General features: G+C 43.0%; 1 protein-coding gene across 2 annotated transcripts in view; it reads right to left on the bottom strand.

Annotated features, from left to right (window-relative positions):
- Window positions 1-25,555, bottom strand: part of Hs6st2 (heparan sulfate 6-O-sulfotransferase 2) — a 277,086-nt gene that overhangs the window by 19,435 nt on the left and 232,096 nt on the right. The window contains exon 4 of one of the 2 annotated variants that reach the window (XM_038317323.1): window positions 14,713-14,799. The exons of the other annotated variant lie outside the window; for it this stretch is intronic. Coding sequence (XP_038173251.1) covers window positions 14,713-14,799 — 87 coding nt within the window. The remainder of the gene's footprint in view (window positions 1-14,712; window positions 14,800-25,555) is intronic. 2 annotated transcript variants of the gene reach the window in all.

Raw genomic sequence — 25,555 nt, forward strand, 5'->3', positions numbered from 1 at the left:
GGCCCTGTACTTTCCAGCCCAGCCCCCTCCAGAAAATTCTTCAGGGCCATTGATTCAATCCCTTACCCACTTAGCAATTTTCTTCATTTCTGTCCCCAGACAGCTTTTCTCGCACCTCCCACATTGTTCTGTTTCTTCCACCATGGGGTGTTCGATGACCCAATAGGCATTTACATTTACAAAGTGAATGCATTTACATAAGATGGTGCTTGTCTCAAGTTAAAAGGAAGCACAACTATAACAGACACCTACTAGGGAGGTACCTATTCATCACCCACATTTACAGTGCCTTGGACAGGATAGACTATTTTAGGAACTGGTATATGAGGGGAGAGAGCCCTGTAAAATTTATCACTAAAACTAATCAATGAGTCTCAACTAGTAGACTCTACACCTCGAGAAAAAACAAATAAACAAAGGTATAGGGAAATATATTTTGCGCTTAAAGTTCGGTGAATTTAATTTGAATGTTCATTGATTTCCTTTAATACACAGATTATATAATCAGGAAGTCCATAGCAATTGAAAACGGCAAGTCCAGTCTTCCCTCATTAGGGCATTTTGGTAATATCTAATAATGGTAGGCTCTTCTCATTTAACTGAATTGAAAATGAAACATATATTAGTTTACAAAAACTTAATCATAATGTGATCAAGTTAAAACAGGCCACTGCCATACCACCCTGATTAAAGCCCTTGTGAACACTCCACACTCCTCATTTAATCATGACTGAAACTCAGGTTTCTTCTCGGGGGAGTCAGATGCAGACTTTGTTTTTTTTACTAGACAATTAGGAATCTCCATTCTTTAGGTTGAAAAACATTGCTGTGGTGTTATTGCTGCTAATGCTCACAGACTTCAGAACAAAGGGCATGCGCTGGGATGCCTTTCCTCTCTTGCCCATCACTGCCTTCCCTGTGGGATGATCATTAATCGGAGCTGTGGCCCCTGTGAGGGGTAATGAATTTAGCAATGGTAAAGTGAACACTTTGAAAATAGTTTTGGGGTGAGGGGAGGTGAAAGTCCACTTCTCCATCTTTTTAGGGTTCATTGAAAGGCATTTGCTTAAGGTCCCGTTAAAAAACGAACACTGACTGAACTGGTCTGCTGTCCCGAGTAGAAGACTATAGAATGAGGTGAGTTCTTTTAAATGTGCCCTTAAAAGACCACCATAGAGCGTGTGTGGGGAGACATGAAGTACTTTTCCCTTCTATGCAAACACATCTCCCCAAGCCCAGCAGCTTCAAATTCCAGCATCATTAAAGTACCTGGAAAGGAATTGATGTTTCTGCTTCATCATTTGTTGGGTACTGGTGACAAGGGGCTGTCTAGTCAGAAAAGGTACCCTCATTTAATAGCATAGAAAGCATAGACCCAAAGAGGCTAAGTGATGTTCTCAAGGTGGCAGAGTTAGTCGGTCTCGGACCTGGGGACAGCAGTTCATTCTTTACCTTGTTTTTTTTTTTTTTCTATCCTAGACTATATCTAGTCTACTCTTAAGGCTTGTGCCACGTTCTTGGACTCGCCTTTGAACTCTGTCTGCCTCTGCCTCTCTTCCTCTCTCCAATCGCACAACTATATATCAATAAAGTATTTTTTAAAGCACTCTCAGCGACAATTTTCCAGGTAATAGTTCTTGAAAGGCAGACATAAGAGGAGGTGCAGATAGAGGGGTCAATTGGGTCTGAGCATCGCTCTCTGAAATCTCACAGGACCCAGGGAAATGAGTCCTACACTTGATTCAACAGAAAACTCAACAGAGACAAGGACTCTTCACGTAAACTAAGAAGTTCAAGGGTCTTTCAGGTTCAGAGAGAAAGACATTTTGTTTATCATCCGTTCGTTTATTTTTTTTGAATCTTTTTTTCTCAATTTTTTTATTAAAGATTTCCATCTCCTCCCCTCCGCCTCCCCCTTCCCTCCCCTCCCTTCCACCCATACCCCCACTCCACCCCTCTCCAAGACAAAGAGCCATCAGGGTTCCCTTCACTATGTTAAGTCCAAGGTCCTCCAGCTCCCCCTAAGTCCAGGAAGGTGAGCAACCAAACTGACAAGGCTCACAGTGAGCCCGTCCATGCTGTGGAGTTCATGTGCATTGCCGTTGTCCTTGGTTTCTCAGTCCTGATGGAACAGGGGACCAAATCGTTTATTTTTTTTAATATTTATTTATTTATTTATTATGTATACAATATTCTGTCTGTGTGTATGCCTGAAGGCCAGAAGAGGGCACCAGACCTCATTGCAGATGGTTGTGAGCCACCATGTGGTTGCTGGGAATTGAACTCAGGACCTTTGGAAGAGCAGGTGATGCTCTTAACCGCTGAGCCATCTCTCCAGCCCTATTTTTTTTTTAAAGTGAGACCGCCATTTAAATATTTTCTCATTCTGAATTCGAGGGCTGTTACTTGATGTTCTGGAAACAGGAGGACACGAACCAGTGGCCAATCATAGGGTGCACTGCAGTCCCCCTGTTCTGTTTATTACAAATACTTTGCAGAGAGGTCTTACTTTAGCCCGTATAATAAAAGCTCATTTGTAGTCGGGGAGGCTGTGCAGCAGACAAAAGAAGTACATCTACTCTTCCTGAAACTTGGCTGGAGAAAGGCGTGAACAGAGAGTGGGCTAACAGTGGTGAGGAGAGCTGGGATTTGTAGGACCTTGCCTTGTTTTGTCCAGCGTTTATACTCCTCCAGCCCGCTGTATCTGTGACTGCACCTGTCTTATCATTCCAGGGCTGCTTCTTGTCTACTTATTTGTAGGGACTAGAAAATAAGATGCCCACTAGCAGTGACTGACTTCATGTGTTTCAGACTCACCATGCCACCTCCCTTCCACCCGTCTGCCTTTAGCCACACCGGCGTGCAGCGCTGGTATAGACTGCGTGCACAGCAGAAGATTGCTGACTGAACTAATAAAAAATGCAATGGCACAGATAGCGCCTGATGAAATGATAAATGGATAGTATTCAGAGATGGATAGATGTTCTCAGAGTGTACTGAGACATGATAGAGAGAGAGAGATTCATCATTTTAAAATGAAGAATAACAGTGATTCCCTTTAATATGCGCCAAAATGTCTGGGAAAATTTGTGTAAGTCAGCTTACTCAATCTTCAAGACTCTCCAGCAGTAGGCAACAATGTGACGCACAATTCAAATGTCTAGATGGAGAAAATGTTTAAAGTTTTCAGCAAATGAAGTGATCAAGGCAACCACTATGCAAGGTATACCTGTATCAAGTATTAACTGTGTGGTACCCCATGCACATTACTGTACAGTCTATATGGTTTTGTGTTATCACTTCATTTTTTTAAAAAACAATTTCTGCTAGACAGTATGGTCTAACTACTCCCACTTTATCTATGAGGAAATTGAGGCTCAAATTAGTAACTTATTTGGAGTGCTAGAGCCAGGACTCCAACCCATGTCAATCCAGTTAGAAAGACCGGGCGGGCTCTTTCCAATGAAATTTGGACAAGGCTGTTTGACAGATGAAGGACAAGCAAAGATGCTCTGGTGGTATCTAGTGGATAAGGAAGATAACAATATGATCAAGGGGAAGATCAGGTGTGAAGATGACACCAGCATGTGGTCAGAAGTACTGTTGAATTTGTCAGTGAACATGTAGTGAAAATGCTGAAGAGAGTTTTTAAAAATTCAAGCAAAATTCTGCTTAGAATTGTACAAAATATCTGCGATGACAAAGGTTAGAAAAGCCACAGGCCTTCTAATGGCGTGCAGGTAGAATCCTGACCTTTAAACATCTGCCAGACCACTCTCTGATCTTCTCCATGGTTTTGATGTGTCCTGTTGCTCCAAGTTCCTGCCTTAACTTCCCCGCGATGAAGGACTGTAATCTGGCATTGCCAACCGAAAGAAACCTTTCTCTTCTAAGTTGCTTTGTGTCAGGATATTTTATCACAGCAACAGAAATGAAACTAGGACACCGTGCTAATGCATTTAAATAATTCGATCCTTTTACATGTTATCTTTTAGAGAGGTTTCCCACAATCACTTCAGCTAAATCTACAGATTTTGCCCTGCCTATTCCTTTTTCTTCCTCTTCCTCCTCCTCTTCCTCCTTCCTCTTCTTCTCCTCCTCCCCCTCCTCCTCTTCCTCCTCTCCCCACTCCTCCTCCTCTTCCTCCTCCCCCCTCCTTCTCCTCCTCTCCCTACTCTTCCCCCTCCTCCTCCTCCTCTCCCCACTCCCCCTCCCTCCTCCTCCTCATCCTCTTCCTCTTCCTCTCCTTCTCCTCCTTCTCCTTCTCCTTCTTCTTCTTCTTCTCTCCCTCTCCCCCCATCTCTCCCTTTCTGTGAGAGACAGTTTCTTATTATGTAGCACAAGCCAGGGAACTTGGAATTACCCTATCTCAGGCTCCTGAGAGCTGGGAATACAGGCATGTGGTACTGTATCTGTGTGGAATTATTTGTTTAATGACCACATCCTTCCACTATAATGGGCAACATGGCAAAGCATATGATTGCATTTCTTCTTTTCTGAATCTCCAGAATGGTACTCAACACCTGTGTGTGTATGCATTCAGTAAAAATGTTGAAAACTTTACACAGTAAGTAGGTACTCTGATGTTATTTGAATATAAAATAGTTCCCATCAATTCTTGTGTTTGCAATGTTTGGAGGGAAAGTAGGTCACTGGGGGCAAGCCTTAAGATTTTAGAGCCCAGACCCATTTCCTATCCACCCCCTGCTTCCTAACTGGTGACCAAATGTGCCCACCAACCTCATGCTCAAACCATGCATTCCCCACCATGATGAACTGTATCTTTTGAATTGTAAGCTAAAATGGCCTCTCTTTCCCCGAACTGCTTCTTGTCTGGTGTTTGGTCACAGCAATAAGGAAAGTAATTAATGAAGTGTTTTCATTTTGACACATGAAGAAAATAATACATAGGGGAATGAAGTACTCTTCACAGGGCCATGCTCCAACCTCTGAAGTAGCAATCGAGTATTAATATTTGCCATTTTAATTAATATACTTCATTGAGTGGGGGTAGAAGCAGCAAAAGAAAGTGCAGGCAAGAGAATGAAATTAGAGGAGGTTTGTATGTGACTCTAGGGACTTCAGGTGTTTTCTTCTTTTTATTTTCTTTGTTTGCCTTGTCTGAGACTCTAGCTTTGACCGGTGATGTAGCTACGATGAAACTAGTTTTTCTCACGAGTAGCATCTCCAAAGAATATTTCCAAGGCTCATATATGCTTTAAACAATGTCCCATTGGAGAAAATTTACACATAAGAAACCTCAGATCTACTCAACATTGTAACAGATCAATAAATGGAACAGAAGAATAAAATAGTCACTATTTAGATGACGTCATGCTCTGAGTAGAACACCTAATGAAATCTACAAAAGAAAGAGCTTTTAGTACATGAAATTAACAGACAAAACTCGACTGTACATCCGTATACTGGACACGAAGAATTATACCGTAAAAAGGTCCATACCAAGGTAAAAGAACAAAAATATGAAACATTTGGGATTGAGAGTGTAGCTCTGTAGTCGAGTGATGGTTTAGCAATCACAAGGCACTAGTTTAGATCTAAAGCACTTCAGAAAAGGCATGAAACTCTTCAAGATTTACCCAACAAAGGACAGAAAAGCTGTGCGCCCTGAGAATCATAGAGCGCTAACAGATCTACGTGAAGTGACAGTGTTCACGGAGACTCGGTGTTGTTGAAATGCCTGTTCTCCCTAAAGCCCATGCACAGATTTAAGGCAATCCATGCCAAAGTCCTAGTAGGATTTTCAAAGTGGAATATAAACTTAAAGAATGTTTCTAGGAATCATATAGAAACAGAGAGAACCTATAATAGCTAAAAGAACTTTATAGAACTGAGAATCTGGAAACAGAAGCAGTATGACTTTCTACGAAGGTGCCAAAATTATTTGATGAAAAGACTATGGTGTCATAAAATTGGTGCTTATATAACCTCATATCTATATGTATAGGGGTTTGCATGGCCAAGGTTCCCTAGATGCTCAGGTGTTTGAACAATTGGCTCCCAGTTGATAGCACTGTTTGGGGAATTTATGAAGGCTTTAGAAGGCGCAGCCTTACTGGAGGAAGTGTGTCCCTGGGAGAAAGGCTAAGCGTTGATGGCTTTATCTCCCTTCTAGTTCGCTGCTTCCTGTTTGTAGATGGACACGTGATCTCCCAGCTTCCTGCTTCTGTCACCCTGGTCCCATGCCTCATCCACCATTACAGACTCGCCCTCTGGAACCATAAAGCCAATCATTCTTCACGTCACTCTTGCTCATGATGTTTTTATCACAGAAATAAGAAAAAAAAACTAATACAAGATGGAAATTAAAGGCCCTACACAAAACTTAATTCGCAGTGAATAGTTGGTTTAAATAACAGCTAAAACTACCATAGGAGCAAACCTTTGTAACCTTGCACTAGGGAAGGATTTTAGATATGAAGTTAGAGCATCATTCAGAAAAGAGAAATATTGATGAACTGGACTTCACATTAAAAACTGCTCTGCTTTAAAAACTATTCCACATTCCAGATTGTTGGTCAATGTTGGATTCATAATAATGATCTAGAAGCATGCCGCGTTCACCCTTGGTTTCCATACTCCGCTAGCATGGCAAGCCATAGGAGCTGCACTCCACTGATCAGTTGTCTAAAGTCCAACACATTCGTCCCTGCACTATTCACTGACACTGTGCCTGGAATTTCCTTAGCTTGGAAAGATCTGGGTGACCCTTATTACAGAGGGCAGCAGCACCCTTGCCTCCTTGAGTTTGTGTGGCAAGGGTTTGGGGAGGGCAGGCAAGAAAGGAGGTCCTGCTGTCCAAGGTCCAACCAACAGAACACACTTCCTCACCAAGAGGCGCTTTCAAGCCCAGTAGTGACAGGCACTCTTTGGGAGGGGGCAACTTCCTGTGTCTCACGGAGGGCTCTGGGAACCTGTTAGCAAATGCTCTGCTTCCTAAATGTGCTACTCATCCGTTCTCTTACCCAAGCTGTATACGCTACTGGTGAGGTGACGTCTGCCTCATTTCAAGAGCTGGCAAGGTAGAAAACAAACAAGCGGAGCCAACCAGAGCTCATCAAAATCCTACTGGCCAAGCCACATTGTCCCCAGCTGCAATACACTGGCAAACGAAACAAACATAATCACTAGTTGACATTTAGTGAACACTTGCCATGTGCCAGGCACTAGGAGAGCGCCACTTGGATTAGGATATTTAATCCTCACAACAGCCCAATGAGGTGCATATCAAATTAGGAAGCGGGAGAGCCAGGATTCAAATCCAGGTCTATCTGACTCTAGGGATGGTAGCTTTTCATGAATACACAAGGCTGTCTGATTAATTTATTTAAAGAAGTATTTGAACAGGCGTGTGTTGCAGCTGCTTAGCCTGAGGTTAAACATCAAAGTATCAAAGTTTGGTAAGCCTACGTTATTTATCCCTGTCTACTCTTTTTCAAGTGGTTTATTCGAGTTTCCTGACTTATTAATGAATGTGTTTTCTAGGCTATATCTGAAATTTTTGTTTTAACCAGAAGCTTCATAGTATACTGGCTGGGGAATACTAGAGAAGAAAGTCAGGCTACAAAGGAACTTGTCCTGGGCATGTCTACGTAGGAACTGGTTTTCCCCTTTTCTATAAAGAAGTAATGGGGGGGGGGAGATAAACTAAACAGTATAACACTTTGGTTTTGCGTGAGCTTTGTGGTACTGGTTTAACAGCCAAGTGAAGGTATTGGTATTATTGCCACCTAAAGCTACAAAATCATAAGAAGATTGAAGACTTGAATTATATTAACATAATGTACCACAATTTTGAAGTGAGAGAGTACACACACACACACACACACACACACACACAGAGGCAAAACTCAGAGTTTAGCAGCAGTCACAGCTTCCTTGCTCAGAACAAACACATGTGTCTCGATGAGAGGAAAGGCCAGGCATGCTTTCTGTGACGAACATGAACATAGCTAGACCAAAGCACACCCCAGTGGGTCTCTGCAGAGCAAGCAAGCCCCTACTTCTTCCTAAAGAAGGAAAGCTTTTCTATTTAGTTCCTGCCAACCATGCTCTACCCTGCTCCCATTCAACTCCTGCCCAATAGATACAGAACTCCATTTGCTACAAAACGTTCAGCAAATCTAGGTTGTAGTCAGTCATCCTGTGGCATACTCTTCTGGGGTCAGTCCCATGCACCTTGGTGACATGAGCAAAGTTGGACTTTCTTGAAGGATTTGTCTTTGGTTTGCCAGCTCACTAAAAAATGACATGGAGACTTATTAATTTTTTTTTTTGTTTTTCGAGACAGGGTTTCCCTGTAGTTTCTAGAGCCTGTCCTGGAACTAGCTCTTGTAGACCAGGCTGGCCTCGAACTCACGAGTGCTGGGATTAAAGGCGTGCGCCACCACCGCCCGGCTGGAGACTTATTAATTATGAAAGCTTGGCCTTAGCTTAGGCTTCTTTCTAACTAACTCTTATAACTTAAATTAACCCATATTTTTAATTTATGTTCTTTTATGTGGCTCAGTTACTTTTCCTCTGTGCTGCCCATCCTGCTTCTTCTCCATCTGTCTGTCGACTCTGCCTTTCAGCATTCTCTCTGTCCAGAAGTCCCTGCTGTACCTCCTGCCTAGATACTGGCTGTTTAGCTTTATTAAATCAATCACAGAGACATTCTTCACACAGTGTAAACAACAGGATTTCGTTATCTTCTTGTGAAACTGTTCTTCCCTTCCTCTAGCTTAATTCATTTAAACCATTACTTATAAAGCTTAACTCACCATTTACGGCAGCAGTTACCAGATACCATGCTTGGGTTGATCTGCAATGGCTTTTAATATTCATGACCTTCAAGAATATGTGAGCCAGGCATAGTGATGGATGCCTTTGATACCAGCAATAAGGAGGCAAATGAAAGCCATTCTCTCTATATGAGGATCAAGGCTAGCCTGGTCTACATAGCAAGCTCCAGGACAGCCTGGGATTCCTAGTAAGACCTCCAACCAAGAAAAATAAAAGAGTATTTAAAACGGGAATTGGTTCGCGCCTTTCTATTGTCTCAGCCTATGTTAGAACTATTTCACACTGAGACTTTTTAGCATTATCTCATCTAATATAAACGGGCATCCCTGGATGATAATAGAGTGGGTATATGAGTATATGCACACGTCATCAGCTACTCTTATTGTTAGACCAAAATATCTGACAGATACAACTTAAAGGAAGAGAGCTTTCTTTCGGCTCACAATTCAGGGCATAGACAAAGAAGGTATGGTGGCTGGCAGCCTCAGGCAGTAGTGGTAGGAGCTTGTGAGATAGTTTGTTACCGAGATCTACTAGGTCAGGAAGCAGGGAGCTTGGGTAGGAAGCAGAGATGGTCCAGGAGCTCAAACCCAATTCTTATGGTCCTATGCCTACACAAGGCATCACATGTAAAGAGTTCACAACCTCTCAGAAGAGCAGTAGCAGCTAGGGTCCAAGTCTTCAAACAGAATAGTGCAAGGGGGCATATTTGACAGTCAATAGACAGCAGTGTATTAAGTCCATTATTTTTGAGACAAGGTTCTGTTATGCAGCCTAGGCTGACCTCAGATTCACAACCTGTCTCCCTCAGCCTCCTAAGAATGTGCATGCACATGTGTGTGTGTGTGTGTGTGTGTGTGTGTGTGTGTGTGTGTGTGTGTGCGTGTGCATATGGAGGTCAGGGGTCTCTTACTGGCCTGGATCTCACCAAGCAGGTCAGGCTGGCTGGCTATCCAGTGAGCCCCAGAGGTATGTCTGTGTCAGACTTCCCAGTGCTGGGATGACATGCGTGTGCCAGTGTGCTCAGCTTTCTTACATGAGTTCTGGGTACTGAACTCGGGTGTGCCATTATGTTTATACGCACTTAACTGAGTTACCTCATCAGCATTTACATGCATTTTAACACATTTTCGCCTTATGGTGGGTTTATTATAAGTTGAGGAACTCCTGTATCTCTACATAGAGAGGACCTCCAGCATTGTCTGTTTGGTTTGAGAGAAAACATCGTGGTGATCTGTATATTCTAATTATTGCATCATTGAGAGTACAACAATAACCCGAGAAAAGACCCCTTCTAAACAGAGCAGAGCTGTATTTCAGAGAAAAAGGAAGCGTTGGAGAAGTGGATGCTTTTTCCTTTCTCCACCTCCACTGCTATATTTTCTATGAAGTGGAATAAACCTAATTCTTCCAAATTCTACATTTCCACTGTGCCCCAATCCATGCATCATGGACTATGGAGGGGAAAGCACATTGTTGGACATCTGAGAGCAAAAGTGGCCGGGAGCTGAAGTGCCGAGCATCGGAGGAGCAGAGTTCTAGGCTTCCGTCTGCTATGAAGTAGAGGTATGACTCAGATGTGATTTCCCTTTCGTTACTGGTGGTTTCCTTATCTACAGTCTGTCCAGCCAAGGGACTGGCCTCATGTAGAGAATGAAAATATTCTGCTACAAAATAAGCACATTGAAAACTGGACATGGTGGCAGATGCCACGAATCCCAGAGAGTAAGAAACTTGTGAGTTCAAGGCCAGAGTGGGTAACATCCTGAGACTCGTAACTCCCGAAACCAGAACAAGTTAGCAACCCTGAACACATTGAAAGCTCCTGGTGGCAGCTATGCATTTTCAGCCTTGATGGGTTCAGTGTGATCCAGTGGGAGGTAAAGCGATTGACGGTGGGCTGCTGTGCCAGGCCGAGTAACACATTTACATTCCAAAAAGGAGCCCCATGTGAGGCTCAGGGCTGTGACCATGGCCTGATTGGCCATGGGTCAGCCAGCGTCTGCAAAGCTTACACTGTTTGATCTCAAACTATGACTCCGTACTGATTTCTGTCTCTGTCTTGTCAATCTGATTCATTGTCAACACGGAAGAAATTGCTTGCTCCTCACTGAAAGTCCTTGCCAGGGTGGTCTGGCTCTGCCGCTCAGACATATCCCACTCCATCTGTTCCTCCCTGAAACAGAAGGCTGGCTGCTCAGCTTCGGATCCAGGCAACGCAACGGAGCAAGCAGAATCGACACAATGTCCAAGATGGAGGTTTCCTGAGCTCCTCCCTGACCACGCTTCATTGGACCTCTGTAGGCTCTAAGTAGGTCGAAAGTAAGAAGGAGAAATTGCTTGTGCGGTTGTAGCTTTGACTGCTCCACAGCTCCAGCTTCTCTGAGCCACTTTCCAGCAGGCATTTTATTCGTGCAGGGAGGGAGGGCTGGCAAGTGAGTGAGTGGTGTATGCCTGTGTGTGTGTGTGTGTGTGTGTGTGTGTGTGTGTGTGTGTGTGTTAGCATACTCATGCGAACACATACAATGGCCAGAGGAGGGAGCCTTGTGTCTTTATAGCTCTCTGCCTTGTTTCCTTGAGCCAGATCCTGAAGCTCGCCATTTCAGCTTCACCAAGTTTCACTAGCGGCTAGTGAGCTCCTGGTACCCACTTGTTTCTGTCCACTAACATTAGAGCTATAGACATATGCAGACCATAGTCGTACTGGTAAGGGGAATTTAAAGTCAGGTCCTTTTGCTTACAGAGAAAGTGTTCTACCCACTGAACCACCTTCCCACCCCTCCATCTTGTATTTTCTTCGGTCTTGATCTAGGCCTGTTAAATGAGAGGTGAATATTGATAACATTAAAGGGTTCAGAAGTCACTTAACCAATATCATGACTTGACTTCTTCTGCATCCCAATAACTGTATTGGTTAGTGGTAACTCGTGTCACATGTTGTGACTATTTAATTGCCTCACTTAAACAACATATCATTTTAACTTTTCATTACCAGGACTGTGAGCTACTTGGGGATAGTTACTGGACATTTTGTTTTTATCTATGTGGCCTCAGAATACAGCACGAAGGTACAAAGTAGATTCTCTCCCTCCCTCTGCCCATATCTATCTATCTATCTATCTATCTATCTATCTATCTATCTATCTATCTATCATCTATCTCTATACATACACACATAGATACATTATAATAACTTATAGAACCTGAGTCAAAGATGGTCTTTGCAAAAACCATTCATCTGCAGATCTCCTTTCAACATATTATTTTCCTGAACTGCAGTTTCTTCACATATAAAGTAGAAAAAAAATAATAGTGTCCACCATGTGAGCTTTATGTGGGCAAGGATTATTGAGGGGAAATGTACTTCATGGGCCATAAACATGTTGTCACATAAGCACACAAGCAATACATACTCGGTACTATTAATATTTGCCATAAGGCAAACTTGGGACAGTTTGACTTTTGCTGTTTGTATTTCTTTAGAAAATAGAAGAGCTGATTTCTTTTCAGAGAAGAACAGTCTTTCGCTCTTGCAGCCTATATCTGGCCTCCAAAACAGCAAAGAGAAACTAGAGCTATACGGTAGCTGGATATCTTATTGTCTTTAGATCAAATAATGCCAGGAAGCCCAGAAGAATGGGCGCCTTCCATTGCTGCCTGTTGGTACTACCATATGCCCTGAAACCAAGGAAGTGCAAGGACAACGTAGCAGGAAGTATACAGAACAGCTTTCTCTGAAACCTAAACACTGATAGACAGCATTCTATAGTGGGAAGAAGGTCCCCAAGTGTCTTACCATAGTCATGAAGCACCAGCATTGTTCCTGAGGACAAAGATAACCCAAGGCAGGGAAAATATGCAGTGACAGATTAAGAAAAAATTCCACTCCTCGAAACCCGTGGGAGATAAGTGCAGGGCTGTGGCACAGAGGAATCTGCTTACGGTAACTGTGAAGAAGGGATCTGCAAACTTTCTAATTTAATACTAATTACTAAACAAGATGGCGAAAAGTTAAAAGGGATTATTTTAATCTGTAAGTCACCGTGTATGGCAAACAAAAGACATCTAGCTCAGAATGCAAAAAAATGGCAAAAGCTTAGGATGGCTCCAAACATAGTGGCTGTGACAGAAGATCATGGTTTATCTACTTGAGAATGCATTTCTTCAGGCCTCCTATTGTGAACAACCTGGATATAGTATTCTACATGCATTCTTGGCATCAGCCTAACCCACACTATACCAACCGCTCCTTGGGTGATACAGAGGGGTTCCTCACTTAATAGGTAAAAGATCAGGTGCCCGCAAAGTCCAAAAAAATAAAGCAATGCTTCTTTTGAAGTGTACCAGTAAACCACAAACATCCATGTTTTACATCAGGGTCTAATAAATGGACATTGCACCCTGGAAGCATCAGTGTGATAGGTATGAATAAGGGTGCCCCGACAGAGTCTGAGCCCAGATAGGGTCTGTCATTTCTTCAAGTCTGGCGTTAAAGCTTCTCTCCAGTGCATCATTGTGAACCGAGAGTGTGCGGTCACAATGGCGGGGTACTAATTTGGAAACCGTCAACTGTTTGGAAATGCGTCCATCAATTCTATTCCCTCCTAATCTATACGGCATTTGGACTGTGGTGCTGGGCAATAAATAACCGACATGAATTCTAACTGTTCAGAGAGTTAGCCTCATAGCTTTCCCAGCACTTTTCATATTTTCACAGATAGGCCACAATCAACTTAAACGCAAAACTGAAATGGTACTCAGGAGGTGAAAAAGAAGGACAAAGCGGCAGCCAATAGATCTCTCACACTGGGAATCGAATAGCAGATTATATTCAAAGTGCAGCATTTAGTGTCCAGTGCTGAATGCATAAAATATATGACCACCCTCCATGGCAAAGCCTTGCTCTTGTAGTGGCATATCTTATTACCCCATTAGAGCTTCCAGTGGGAGGAAAACATCTTTCATTTGTTAGATGCAGGCCAGCAGAAAGCCCTGCATCCTTGGGAAAGAGAGACAATAAGAAAAACTGAGAGGCTGGAGAGATGGCTTCACAGTTAAGAGCACTGGCTGCTCTTCCACAGGATACGGGTTCAATTCTTAGTACCCACATAACAGCTCACAACTGTCTATAACTCCAGTTCCAGAGGACGTGATACCCTCAAATATACATGCTGTCAAAGCACCAATGCACCAATGCACCAATGCATAAATAAATAAATAAATAAATAAATAAATAAATAAGCTAAGTTGTTTATAATAGGGCTGTACCTATTGGAGGGGGAAACTGTCTAACTGAAGGGATGTCATCTCCATGGGGACACACCAATTCAGAATGCCATACTCTGCTAAGCCAAGCGGAGAGATTAGCCAAAACTGTCATTTGGAACCATCTTAAAGACACAAATCAACTACCACATGTACCCAATGGAAAACAAAACTGTATGGCATTGTACATGCTAGTTATTGTGAAAAGAATAAACATATCATGTAATCACAGATATAATTAAAATGTAAATGTATTTGAATCAGGAAATTTATCAACTCACTTTCCAGAACCTTCTAATTTAACCTTAAATATCAAAACACAGATTTTCATGCATTGCCCAAACCATAAAGTGATAAACCAATGTTGCTTATTTAATTTTTGAACATCTTAGAATAAAACTTGCATTGCCTTTCCAGACATATGCCCTTTACCCTTGCAAAACCATCTCCTGCCTCTTCTTCCCCTTCCCTCCTCCTTATACGAGTAGGCACCTTCATAGATATTGTTCTTTTAATTCCCACTGTCAGGCGCATGGAAAGCATCCTGCATGCCTTCATTGAATGGCAATGAATGAATGAGAAAATGAGGACACATGGCTTGGCGGTGACTGTGTGAGATACACAACAGCAGTTTTCACTTACTTCCCACTCTTAGGTGTGCTCCGGGTCTTTGGAGATGATGGAGAGTTGGCAACTGAGTTGAAGTGTGAAGAACCCCATCTATTCTTACTACACCCACCGAACAAAGATATACACAAAGAACACAGAGACAAAAAGCAATTAGTCATTGCATTTAGAGATTTTCAAGACCTTTTCCTCTCTCTCTCCCTCCCTCCCACTCCAGCAAATTTTTATCCAGTGATGTCCTTTAGTGTCAATCATAGTGGGAACCATTAGTCAAGGTCAAAGAAAACTGTCCTTTAGAGCAAAGTTTGACCTGTTACGTTCCATGAATAGTGTAGCACCATAGCTCAAGCTCCTAGGAGGGCTCTAGTGGGGAAAGGGGTTACAAAACATAGTAAACACGGAGTTGTAGCGTCTCTTCAACAAAACAAACAAAACCTTTTCCATTTCCAGCCACTGGAGTGTCTGTACACAAGTTCAGTTCAGAAGCTGCTGACGTTCAGTGAGGGATATGGACACCAAGGGACTTCAAAATGTCTTTGGGAGATACTATCAGATGAAGTAATAATTTTCCCTCATAATGTTGCCTGGAAAGGCCATGAATTCAGATAGTCTTTCAAGAGGAGCACCACTTGCTTCATGAGTAATTGAATTTCAATTTCCACCTCTTCAATAACTCCACAGCTTTTTGCCAAACCTTGGAAACAATTACTAAATAAATCACAAGGAAGGTCTGCTTAATCTCGTCAGGTTCATAAGCGAAGGCAAATTAATCACCCCAAGGTAAACAAAGAGGAATAATTGATTGGAGTCTCCTTGATTACTTTATTCTATTTCCTTTATCAAACTATTTTACCATTATCTTCAATTCAGCTGACTTGCCTTGAAATTAATACTTTACTTCATTTTAAGATTTCCATGGAAACCAATTCAAAACCTTGCTCTCCACTTGATGTGTGGAAGTATTTATCCCAATTTCATCAGAATTTTTTTTCTGTACTAAAATCTATGTCAGCAGAACCTCATAAAGACTGAAAATAAAAACATGCATATCTTCTTGTTCAAGGTTTATAACAGGACCTCCTTCATTTTTTGTTTACCTTGTAGGAGCCATTTCTCTCCTTTCACTCTGTGAGACCTAAGGGATGCCCTCATGGCAGCAAGTGCTCAGAGCGAGCTCATCAGCCCAGGACCTTCTTTTGTAATTTAAAGTTTGTTATTATTAATACATGTGTGTGCATGCGTGTATTGGTGTGTGTGTGTGTACTTGTGTGTGTGTGTGTGTGTAAAATGGAGTGCATGTGGAAGTCAGGGGACAACTTTCCATTGTTTCTCAGTCAACCAAGGGTTCCAGGATCAAACTGAGGCTCTTGGGTTTGCTCAACAAGTGCTTTTACCTGCTGAGCTATCTCATGGGCCCAGAACCTTCTATGCGTAGAGAGTAGTGTCTAAAGAGAATGTCAAAGAGTCTTCTAGATTCTTTTTTTTTTTGTTTTTTTTTTTTTTTTAGACAGGGTTTCTCTGCAGCTTTTTTTTTTTTTTTTTTTTAAGAGCCTGTCCTGGAACTAGCTCTTGTAGACCAGGCTGGCCTCGAACTCACAGAGATCCACCTGCCTCTGCCTCCCGAGTGCTGGGATTAAAGGCGTGCGAAGTCCTTTGAAAACAAGTGTCTCTGTGTAGTAGCATTTATGTGTAGGCTGGGAGGGGGTCATAAATGATATTCTATCCTGCAGTCACTAGGGCACCAGGGTGTGATTGGAACAAGAATTAATGAGGGTTCCTTGTGATTGCAGAGGTAATAAAGATGGATAGGCAAAGGCAATAAAGATGTATAGACATAGACGAAGACTAATGAAGAGCAAAATTAGCAAAAGCTCCAGCAGTTTGGATGGAGTGTCCACAAGAGCCAAAAGCAGCCAGGTAAAGTGGGAGTCATGCAAGTGGGCACTGACGCTGCTGTAATTTTAAACAAGGAGGCAGTGGGGACATGCTTGGGCAACATGCTCACTGGAGACTGGGGAGCTCAAAGAGGATTGCTACCCCCACCTATCCATTACGATTTCTCGGCAAAGAACTCCTTAGGCAGTTCAGGAATGAAAACCAGTCACACTCTCTATCCAGAACCACGGTCAGAAAATGACTGCCACAATTCAAATCGGGACAAAAGATTCTGGTCAGAAAGATCAATCAGAGGCATGTATGAGAACGTCATAACGAGAGCTGTTACTTTGTATGGTAATAAACAGCAGAAAAGAGGAGAGAAGGAAGGATGGAGAGAGGGAGGAAGGCTGAGGAAAAGAAGGAAGAAAGAAAAAAGAAAGTTCTCATTCACAACAGTTCAAAATCATTGCTTTTAAAAGTGGGTGCAGTTCAATGCAAAGGATGCAGTAAGCTTCCTGTTACACGCAAGTTGTAGCCGGGGATATAGCTCAGTTGGTAGAGGGTTTGCCTAGCGTGTATGACTCCCTGGGTTAGATTCCCAGCGCCACAGTAGAAACCTGTGTGGTGGCACATGTCTGTAATTCTAGCACCGAAGAGGTGGAGGCAGGAGGATTAAAAGTTCAGCATCATCCTCAGCTGCAAATCAAGTTTGAGGTCAGGATGGGCTAAAAGGGCCCCGGACTCAAAGGGGGAAAAGAAACATGAGGAGGTCTTAGTCACCTCCCTTCTACATTCCTGGACACTGGACACACACACACACACACACACACACACACACACACACACACACACGGGCAGCACTCTTACACCAGAGGGCTTTGAAATCACGCGGTGGAGGCTCCAAGCTCAGGTTATGTGCACATCTAACTTGAGACCTCCGTGTATTTTTGAATAAGATAACACTCATCCTCACTGTTAAATCCCCACCCCTGGGCCTTGGGGAAGAAGGTCTTCTAAAATTTGCATTACAAGTGATTCTCAAGCTGGGGGAGCAAGGCAGGAAATCAGGAGAAAATGTCAGCCTGCAAAGACAACCTTATTATTGTCAGCTGCCTCTCTGGAGGAGGTGTGTTTTCCTGGCGGAGAAACCTTTAAAAGATAGAAATGATCCCACCCCACCCCACCCCCAGGCCTACTGCCAAGTCCCTGAAGTGCGGAGCTGAGGGGGATGAAAACAAAAACATTCTCCAGAATAAATCACGTGGGGATGGTATGGCACCAAGGCTAGAGGTGAAAGTACTCGATCGTCTCCAAATGTGTGTTATGCGCAACTAACAGATGGGTTCCCGGTGGGAACTGGATCAGAAAGGGGAGTGGGCAAGAAGAACTTCTGGCAGGCTTGGATCCTAGGAGGGCAATTTTGTAGCTATACTAAGGATCGTTGGCCAGAGAGAGCTGCCAAAAAAGGGCAGAAAAAAAGCCACTTTCCCCATCCCAGAGATGTAGGCTGGGTAGATAAACCCCGACAAGATGCTGTAAATCTAAACCTTGAGACACGAAGACAATAAAAGCAGTAATTCTGAGGGCCTTGAGTTTTCCCAAAGTGCCTCATAAGAGATGAAGCAAAAATATTGCAGCAGCAGACTCCTGGGAGCCTCGAAGATCTGGAAAGACACAGGTCAAAGGCCTGAAGATTAAGATGCTGCCAAGAATCCTGGTCACTGAAACAGCCAGCACTCGCAGGGACTTACAGGAATGTCTGTTTGCTTCTAAGCTCTATGGCTGATAATTCGGGGCATATGCGAATGAGGAGGGGACCGCGTTGCTTTTGAGCTAGTTCCTAACCTTTGCATATGAAACAGACATGCTCAGTTGCCCCTCCTTTGATCCGTCTGCTTCTCTACCCCTTGCCACCCCTCTTCACTTTCATCTCTCCTTTAAGTTGTAATCTCAAGAGCTGGGGCTGAAATCCCAGAAGGTCGGGGTCCAGCCCTCTTGAGCCCCACCTGAGTTGTCTCCTCTTCGGAGATAAGATTCTGGCTCTCCTCTGGGCCTCATCAAAGGCTTGTGAAACCAATTCCAGGTGAGTTTCTGATAAGAAGAGCTAATGTGTGCCAGCCTGCCTCTGACTGTCTGCTGGGCTGTCCTCACTAACTATTAATAGCAAGGAGGCTTTTTTTTTTTCCCCATCCAGGCTCCATATATGCACCAAAGGCCAGAATGGTGCAAAAATAAATCCCGCAGTGCTGCGCACATTCCATCTAAGGGGGAAAACTGTGATGGACCCAAGTCTGTAGCATTCTCCAAGGGTTCTTGGAGGGACAATTTGATATTCATTGTCGGAAACTAAAATGGCAACCAGACTCACTCCTGCTGGAGTTCTTTCTGGCTTGCCAGAGAGGTAATTAGGAACAAAGAACTTAGTGGTTGAAAACACACTTCATTCACGGGTTGTTTTGAAACTGCTCTTTGGGATTGAAGCCAGACCCTTATACATGCAGGTCACACCCTCTACCAGCCTACTTCTCCCAGTGGTTTAACCCACTTTCTTGATGGACAGAATGCAGATATCTGTATTACTGATAGTACATCCTAAGCTCCTTTTGGAAACTATAAACCTCAGGTCCAAGAGAAATAGTTTGCTTCTGCAGTTACTGAAATTGTAAAAATTAATTCTTAGAGTCCTAAGAACCTGAAACTGTATCTCAGGAACCAGGCACGGGCGATTGCGTGCGCACTCACTGTCACTGGTTCAGTTTTTGGCCCTAAACATATGGTCCCACAGTATCGCTTGTATTTTATTGCGTATCTGTCTCTTCTGCTACCTTTTAAGTTGGTGCTTGTTATTGTTTAAGCACCATTTGTCCCCCGGAAAAGCTACATTGAGGGTTGATCTCCAAATGGAATGATATTGGGAGGTGGTGAGGCATTTAACAGGGATGGACATTTAATTAGGACCACGGGGTCAGAGCCTGCATGAGGGGGCTAGACACTGTAAGAGCACGTTGCCCTCAAGGGAGTCAGACACTCCGAAACACATCTGCTCTCGTCAGCCCATGTCTGCTTGCTACTTTCAACATGTCCTGCCATCATCTGCCGTCTTACGTGCAGCGCGAGGACTTTCGATAGGACTGAGTGATTGCTCTTAATTGCCTCTTTGAGAAAACTCCAACAGGAGTGGATCTGGCTGTCATTTTGGTTTCAGACAATGGATATCAAATTGTCCCATCTTAATCTTCAGGGCTTTTACAACCGTGATAAACAAACCAGCTTCCTTATAACGAACTGGTGCTCATGGATCTGGTTAATGCAACAGAAAACGGGCAAAGCGAGCACATAGAAAAATTCTTGAACAAATAAGTAAAAAAAAAAAAACACCCTACATTTGGGCTCAGAGGGAAGGATTGTTATCAAAGATTAAAGGGTCTGGCAACTGAGAAAAAGAAATGGTGGTATACATCACACACTTTCCATAGCTGATGAATGGTCCAGGGGAATTGGAATTATGTTGCTGATGGTTGATCATCATGTATATTGCGTGACTTTTGAAAAGAAATTTCGATTTCAAGCAAGCATGCTTGAACAAAAGGAGAGTGCTTCTTAATAACAGGTCCTAAGCCTGTTGCAACCATATAGCTTTTAGTGATTTCCAATGCATGCTCTTGTAAGTAATAATAGAGGTGTAGCCCAAGCTACTGTGGAGGGCTCATTCCAAATCTCTCTTGGGGGAAATAGTAGCTTATTCTGTGCTTCTAGCAAAGACTCTAGGCTTCAGAAAGCTGCGAGGATTGGGCCATGCACTTAAAACCCAGTCAGTAGGAAAGACACAAAGTCATCCAGTGTGCTCCCCACTCTGATGTCTGAGTCCACTCAACAGCCTATCTACCAAGTGGAAATCTTCGGAGAGGCTTTTAAATCTCGACCGCCTCCTGGTGAGCGCGCTTGCCTTCCTGGTCTCGAAGAGGCCTACATTTTTGAAGTAGTTTGCCCTTGTTCTGTTACCGGGTAAGAAAGCTCTTCAAATATTGATTCCCTTAATTAAAGCTGATGAAGCATCTGTATGTCATTTTCCTGCCTTGTTATGTCCTGAGTGGTTTTCTTTCTTTGCCCCCCCCCACCTTTTTCATTTTCATTCCTTCTACCTGAAGTGTTTGAATTGGAGTCCATGATCCTTTTAGTGTCTTATACTCATTACCTCGATTTCTGTTACTCATCAAGCAGAGAAAGTTCAGTTCTCCAAGATGCACTTTTGTTTTGCTCTTCCCTTGGATAACTCCGGATAGCAGGGGAGGCTTTTCAGAGAAGACAAAGGCTCATCCTTGTTGCTGCCTCGCCTAGGATAACTCTAGTCTCTCGGGGACAACTCCTAAGCTCAAAGCACTTGCTTAGGAATCTTGAGTTCTAATCTTGGCTGCCAGTGAGACGTCTAACTTCTTACTGGTTTAGGATTATCATGTGTTAAAAAAGAGAGGGGATTAAACCAATCAGGTAGCCCATTCCTAGAGAAGATCACAGCGGCTCTGGAATTGCAAAGCTTCGAGAAAAGGCTGCCGGGGCACATACATTACCCTGCCCTCTCCCCTTCCATTAATGTCTCAGTCTAACAGCTAACCACGGGGCACCAGGAACGACAGCAATAAGCTCATTGATTATTGTTGCTGTTTCCTCTCCTCACCTAATGGCACATGCTGGGTTTTGCCAAAGGAGTGATAGTCATATTGCTTAATGTCTCACAGGGGTCAGGGGAAAATATGAGTCAGATTTTAAATTATATTATGGTCTCATGTTGTAGAAGGAGGATGGGCTGTGTTCCGGCCGCCCTGTCTAGCTAGCTTATGCCCCCAAATCATTACACAGAAACTGTATTCTTTTAAACACTGCCTGGCCCATTAGTTTCAGCCTCTTATTGGTTGATTCTCACATCTTGCTTTAACCCATAATTAGTAATCTGTGTAGCACCACAAGGTGGTCACTTACCAGGAGAGATCTTAACCTGCATCTGTCTTGGAGAGGAGAAGCATGGCGACTGACTAAGGCGACTGCCTGAAGCGTCTGCCCGACTCGGCTTTCTTTCTCCCACAATTCTGTTCTGTCTACTCTGCCTACCTAATTTTCTGTCCTATTAAAGGGGCCAAGGCAGTTTCTTTATTAACCAATAAAAGTAACACATAGACACTCCTCCATCATCATGTAAGCTAGCCAATCACGTATGCATTTTGAAAGAGTGTGGCCCTTGCTTTCAGAGTATCTGAGGCCAGTGGAACTTCAGCTAACAGTTCTAAGTGCTGTTGTACTATAACATCAAGCTCTGGGGTTTCTCCATCAGGAGGGAGGTTAAGGAGTGAAAGTCACACTTCTGGGACTTGATGGCCTTGGGTAATTGAGACTTCAAATATGAAAGGTGCTTGGACTGCCATGGCCATTAGAGAGGTGGAGAGAAACAATGCCTAGAATTAAAAAAAAAGAAAAGATAACAGAATTTGGAGACTGACTACATTTGAGGAATGAGAATAAACTCTAAACAGTTGCGGAGAGTGTTCAGAAACCAGATGGCTGGGAAACAAATCTACTCTACCAGTTAAAGAGATGAGCTGGGAGGAGGATATAGGTTATAGACTATAATGAGGGATTGGGCTTGGCACATATTAAGATAGGTTATGGACAGACAATTTTTGCCAGACATTTAGAGAGATGGCACTGGAATTCCAGAAGAAAGAGAGAGTAAGAGACTAATCTCTCCTCCAAAGGGGTGCCCTAAGCCATGAGATAAGCAGTGGGACCAAACGGGACAGTTGTCCTTGTGATTAAGGAGCAGATACGTCTGGTGGCATCCGTTGCCAGAATGTTTAGTTCCTCTTTGGTGTGTGAAGATTGTGAGAGCTTGTGATGGCTTTGCCAAGATCTGTAGGCCAGGGATCCAAGTAAAAGAGGCCAAGTTAGGAGATTTAGCTGTATAAAGCTCACTAATAAGGTTAATGAAGGAAAGTACAAGGCTTGATCCTTGTACGCCCCAGTGACTTCCTCGATTCCATCTCTCTTACAAGCCTGTCCATGTCCCTATGCCCTAGTTCAGACAGATCGCTAAGCTAGATACAGAGTGGATAGAACCCTTAATAGAAACCCATCACAAAGTCTGTCCCATGCTGCTGCCACCTCAGTGTAAGGAAGGCACTGGAGAGGAACAAAATTAATGAGTAAACCCAAGGTTCTCTTACAGTCAGTACCTTTTCTTTGCCAACTCTTACCAAGGACTAACCAAATACTGGAGGCTAAACTGGAATCTACTCTATCTTTTCTCTGTGCTTCTATTCCCCTTTCCTACGCCTTTTCTGTATTTCAGCTTATGAACTGCACCCTAAGGTACCATCCTGGGTGGTAGAAAAATACCATCCTTCAATAATAAAACCAACCCCAGTTGGCCATGGGGACAAGCTATCTGGGAGCAAATCAAGAACCTGAGAATTTACAAATCTACCATGTTCTCAGCTGATGCCCATGTCGTCTGCCCATGATCTGCCTTTTGGAGAGGCACTGCTGCACAAGAGCTATGCCAGTAGCAATCAAGAGAACAATCACCTACATCCACCATTTCTCATTCCCCCAAAATACAATTAGAACCCTGAGAAATGAAGGGCAGGGATGGAAGACCGAAAGGGCTGCCGACATGCATCTCTGGCGAAACGTCTCTTTCCCGAGGAAGTGGCAATTACTGCAAACACCACAGAGTGGAGCTCAGTAACAGGTGAAACAAAAATTGGATCTGACAAGCATTAATTGAGCCCGCAGTTCTATTTACCGAAAACGATCTGGTATAATTAAAAATTCACAACTAGAGTCTTGTTGGCGAATGTTATACACTAGGGAGTTCCCAGAGTAGGCCAGAGTCTCAGAGAACATTTTAGGAAAGGATGAAGGAGCTAAATACGACAGCAGGAATTCACAGGTAAAGAAAAAAAGACACGTCAGCCTACTGACATGACAGAAAATTTGACAAATGGCGTAAGGTAAGCCAAAAGCTTTGTGTGGATGAAGAACACTTCCCAATTGGGTTATCAGTGATTGTTTTTATTTTCTAATAATATGCACACACAAGAGTTTTAAACATTGTGTTCATATGCTTTTTTAAAAAAGCTCATAATATTTGTTACACAGAGAGTTTTCAATACCAGCTTACCGATAAGCATACTTGGTAAAATGGCTGATAGCGTGCATTTGTTGAACTGAGCTGGCTGACTGACACAGATTACATGAGAAGTTTGTGAATGGAGTCATGTGGCCTGCTTTATTGTTCAAATGACTTATGTCAGATCACACTGTATGTCAAAAGGGGTGAGAGTCTAATGCAGTACCATTTCCTGAGCCCTGGTGCCCACATATATGAAACACAAACACAGTCAAAATCAGACAGAGTGTGCCAACTTCAGAGAATAGCATTGCTGAACTCACTGGAAGCAAACCTGGGTTTGGGAGGAGAATTTGAGCACTGCAATCAGGCAGAATTTGGATCATATCCTTTCTTTCTTTCTTTCTTTCTTTCTTTCTTTCTTTCTTTCTTTCTTTCTTCTTTCTTTCTTTCTTTCTTTCTTTCTTTCTTCCTTTTGCAATCTGATGGATTTGGACAAATAGCATCAACAAAACATATTTGTTTTTACCTAATACTTCTAATCTTGACAATGACAATGAGGATTCAGAAACTATGTTTTTAAAAAGCTAATGACGGTATTAAAAGCCAATATTGAGGTGCAAATATCTGCTTCCCACTGTCTCAAGTGCTATCTTAGGAGCCAAATAAATGAATCCGAGATAGAAAAGAAATCAGAAACCATAGAAATCAGGCAAAAGAGCCACTTGAGGCTTACAGTGTTTTCTGGGGTAGTAAGAAAAGAAGGTTCCTATAAACCCTGTTACAGTTAAGAGGATAGCATTATTGTAGCATGCACGCTCATAGACAATCAAAAACCTACGCGATCATGAAAGAAACACTCATGCTATTCTTTAGCGCTTCATAATCACTGTTAAATAGTAGGTCTTTTATATTTCATAACAATAGATACCTCATCATGCACATTCAGTCTAGTCAAAATCAACACATTCATCTGGGCCAAAGATTAAGTCTCTTTATTGACTATGATCTACCCTCAGACAAGGAAAAGGATCACAGAAATATGTAACTTGAAATAATCTTTAGAGGCAGAAAAATAAAGCTCAGTGAGGAGATGGGATGTAGCCAAGAGAAGGATGTAAGGATAAAACATGAATCTAATGCTAGAACTTGGCTGGCACGTGGCAAATAGGGTCATAATCCACAGGAAGTGCAAAGCAAGGCAAGGTGGCTGGGAACCAAAAATGATGTAACACCAATTAATTGTAGCTCCATTTGCCAACATAAGAAGGGTGGGTGTCTTTTTGGTGGGGGAATGGGGGTACATGCATGGAAGGAGACAATATATTCAGTTTTGTTGAATTTTCCATGCCCATGGGATCACTGAGGAAAAATGTTAACTTGGCAATTGGATGTATGGATACAGGATTTAGCAAGACACAGATCTCAGCTGAAGGCTGGCTTTCACAAATTTGCAGGATTTAAAACCCATAGAGTATAAGAGACTACACAGGGGGAGTGTTTAGAGTGCGCCGAATGAGGAGGGAATAGCCAAGGAAGATGATTAAGGACAGGCATGAGATGAGATTGTGAGCTTATGGAAGCCAAAGAGGAAACTGAATCTGAGAGCAGGAGTATTCCAATCATCAGAGACTCGTTTGCTGATTCTGAGACTGTGTTTTATCCAAGGATTCCAAGCGCTACAGGTTGCTTTCTCCTCGTGGACTTTTCTGATTCGTTGTGGTATCGCGTTAGTCATCCTGCCTGTCGTCACACCCTGAGCATTTGATAGAGAAGACTTCTTCTTGGTCATATGCAACCTGTTCTCATCAATTCCTGCCAAGGATGACCTGACATTCAGTGAAGGAAGAAGATTGT

The sequence above is a fragment of the Arvicola amphibius genome, chromosome X (genome assembly GCF_903992535.2).
Source record: "Arvicola amphibius chromosome X, mArvAmp1.2, whole genome shotgun sequence".
NCBI classification, from domain to species: domain Eukaryota; kingdom Metazoa; phylum Chordata; class Mammalia; order Rodentia; family Cricetidae; genus Arvicola; species Arvicola amphibius.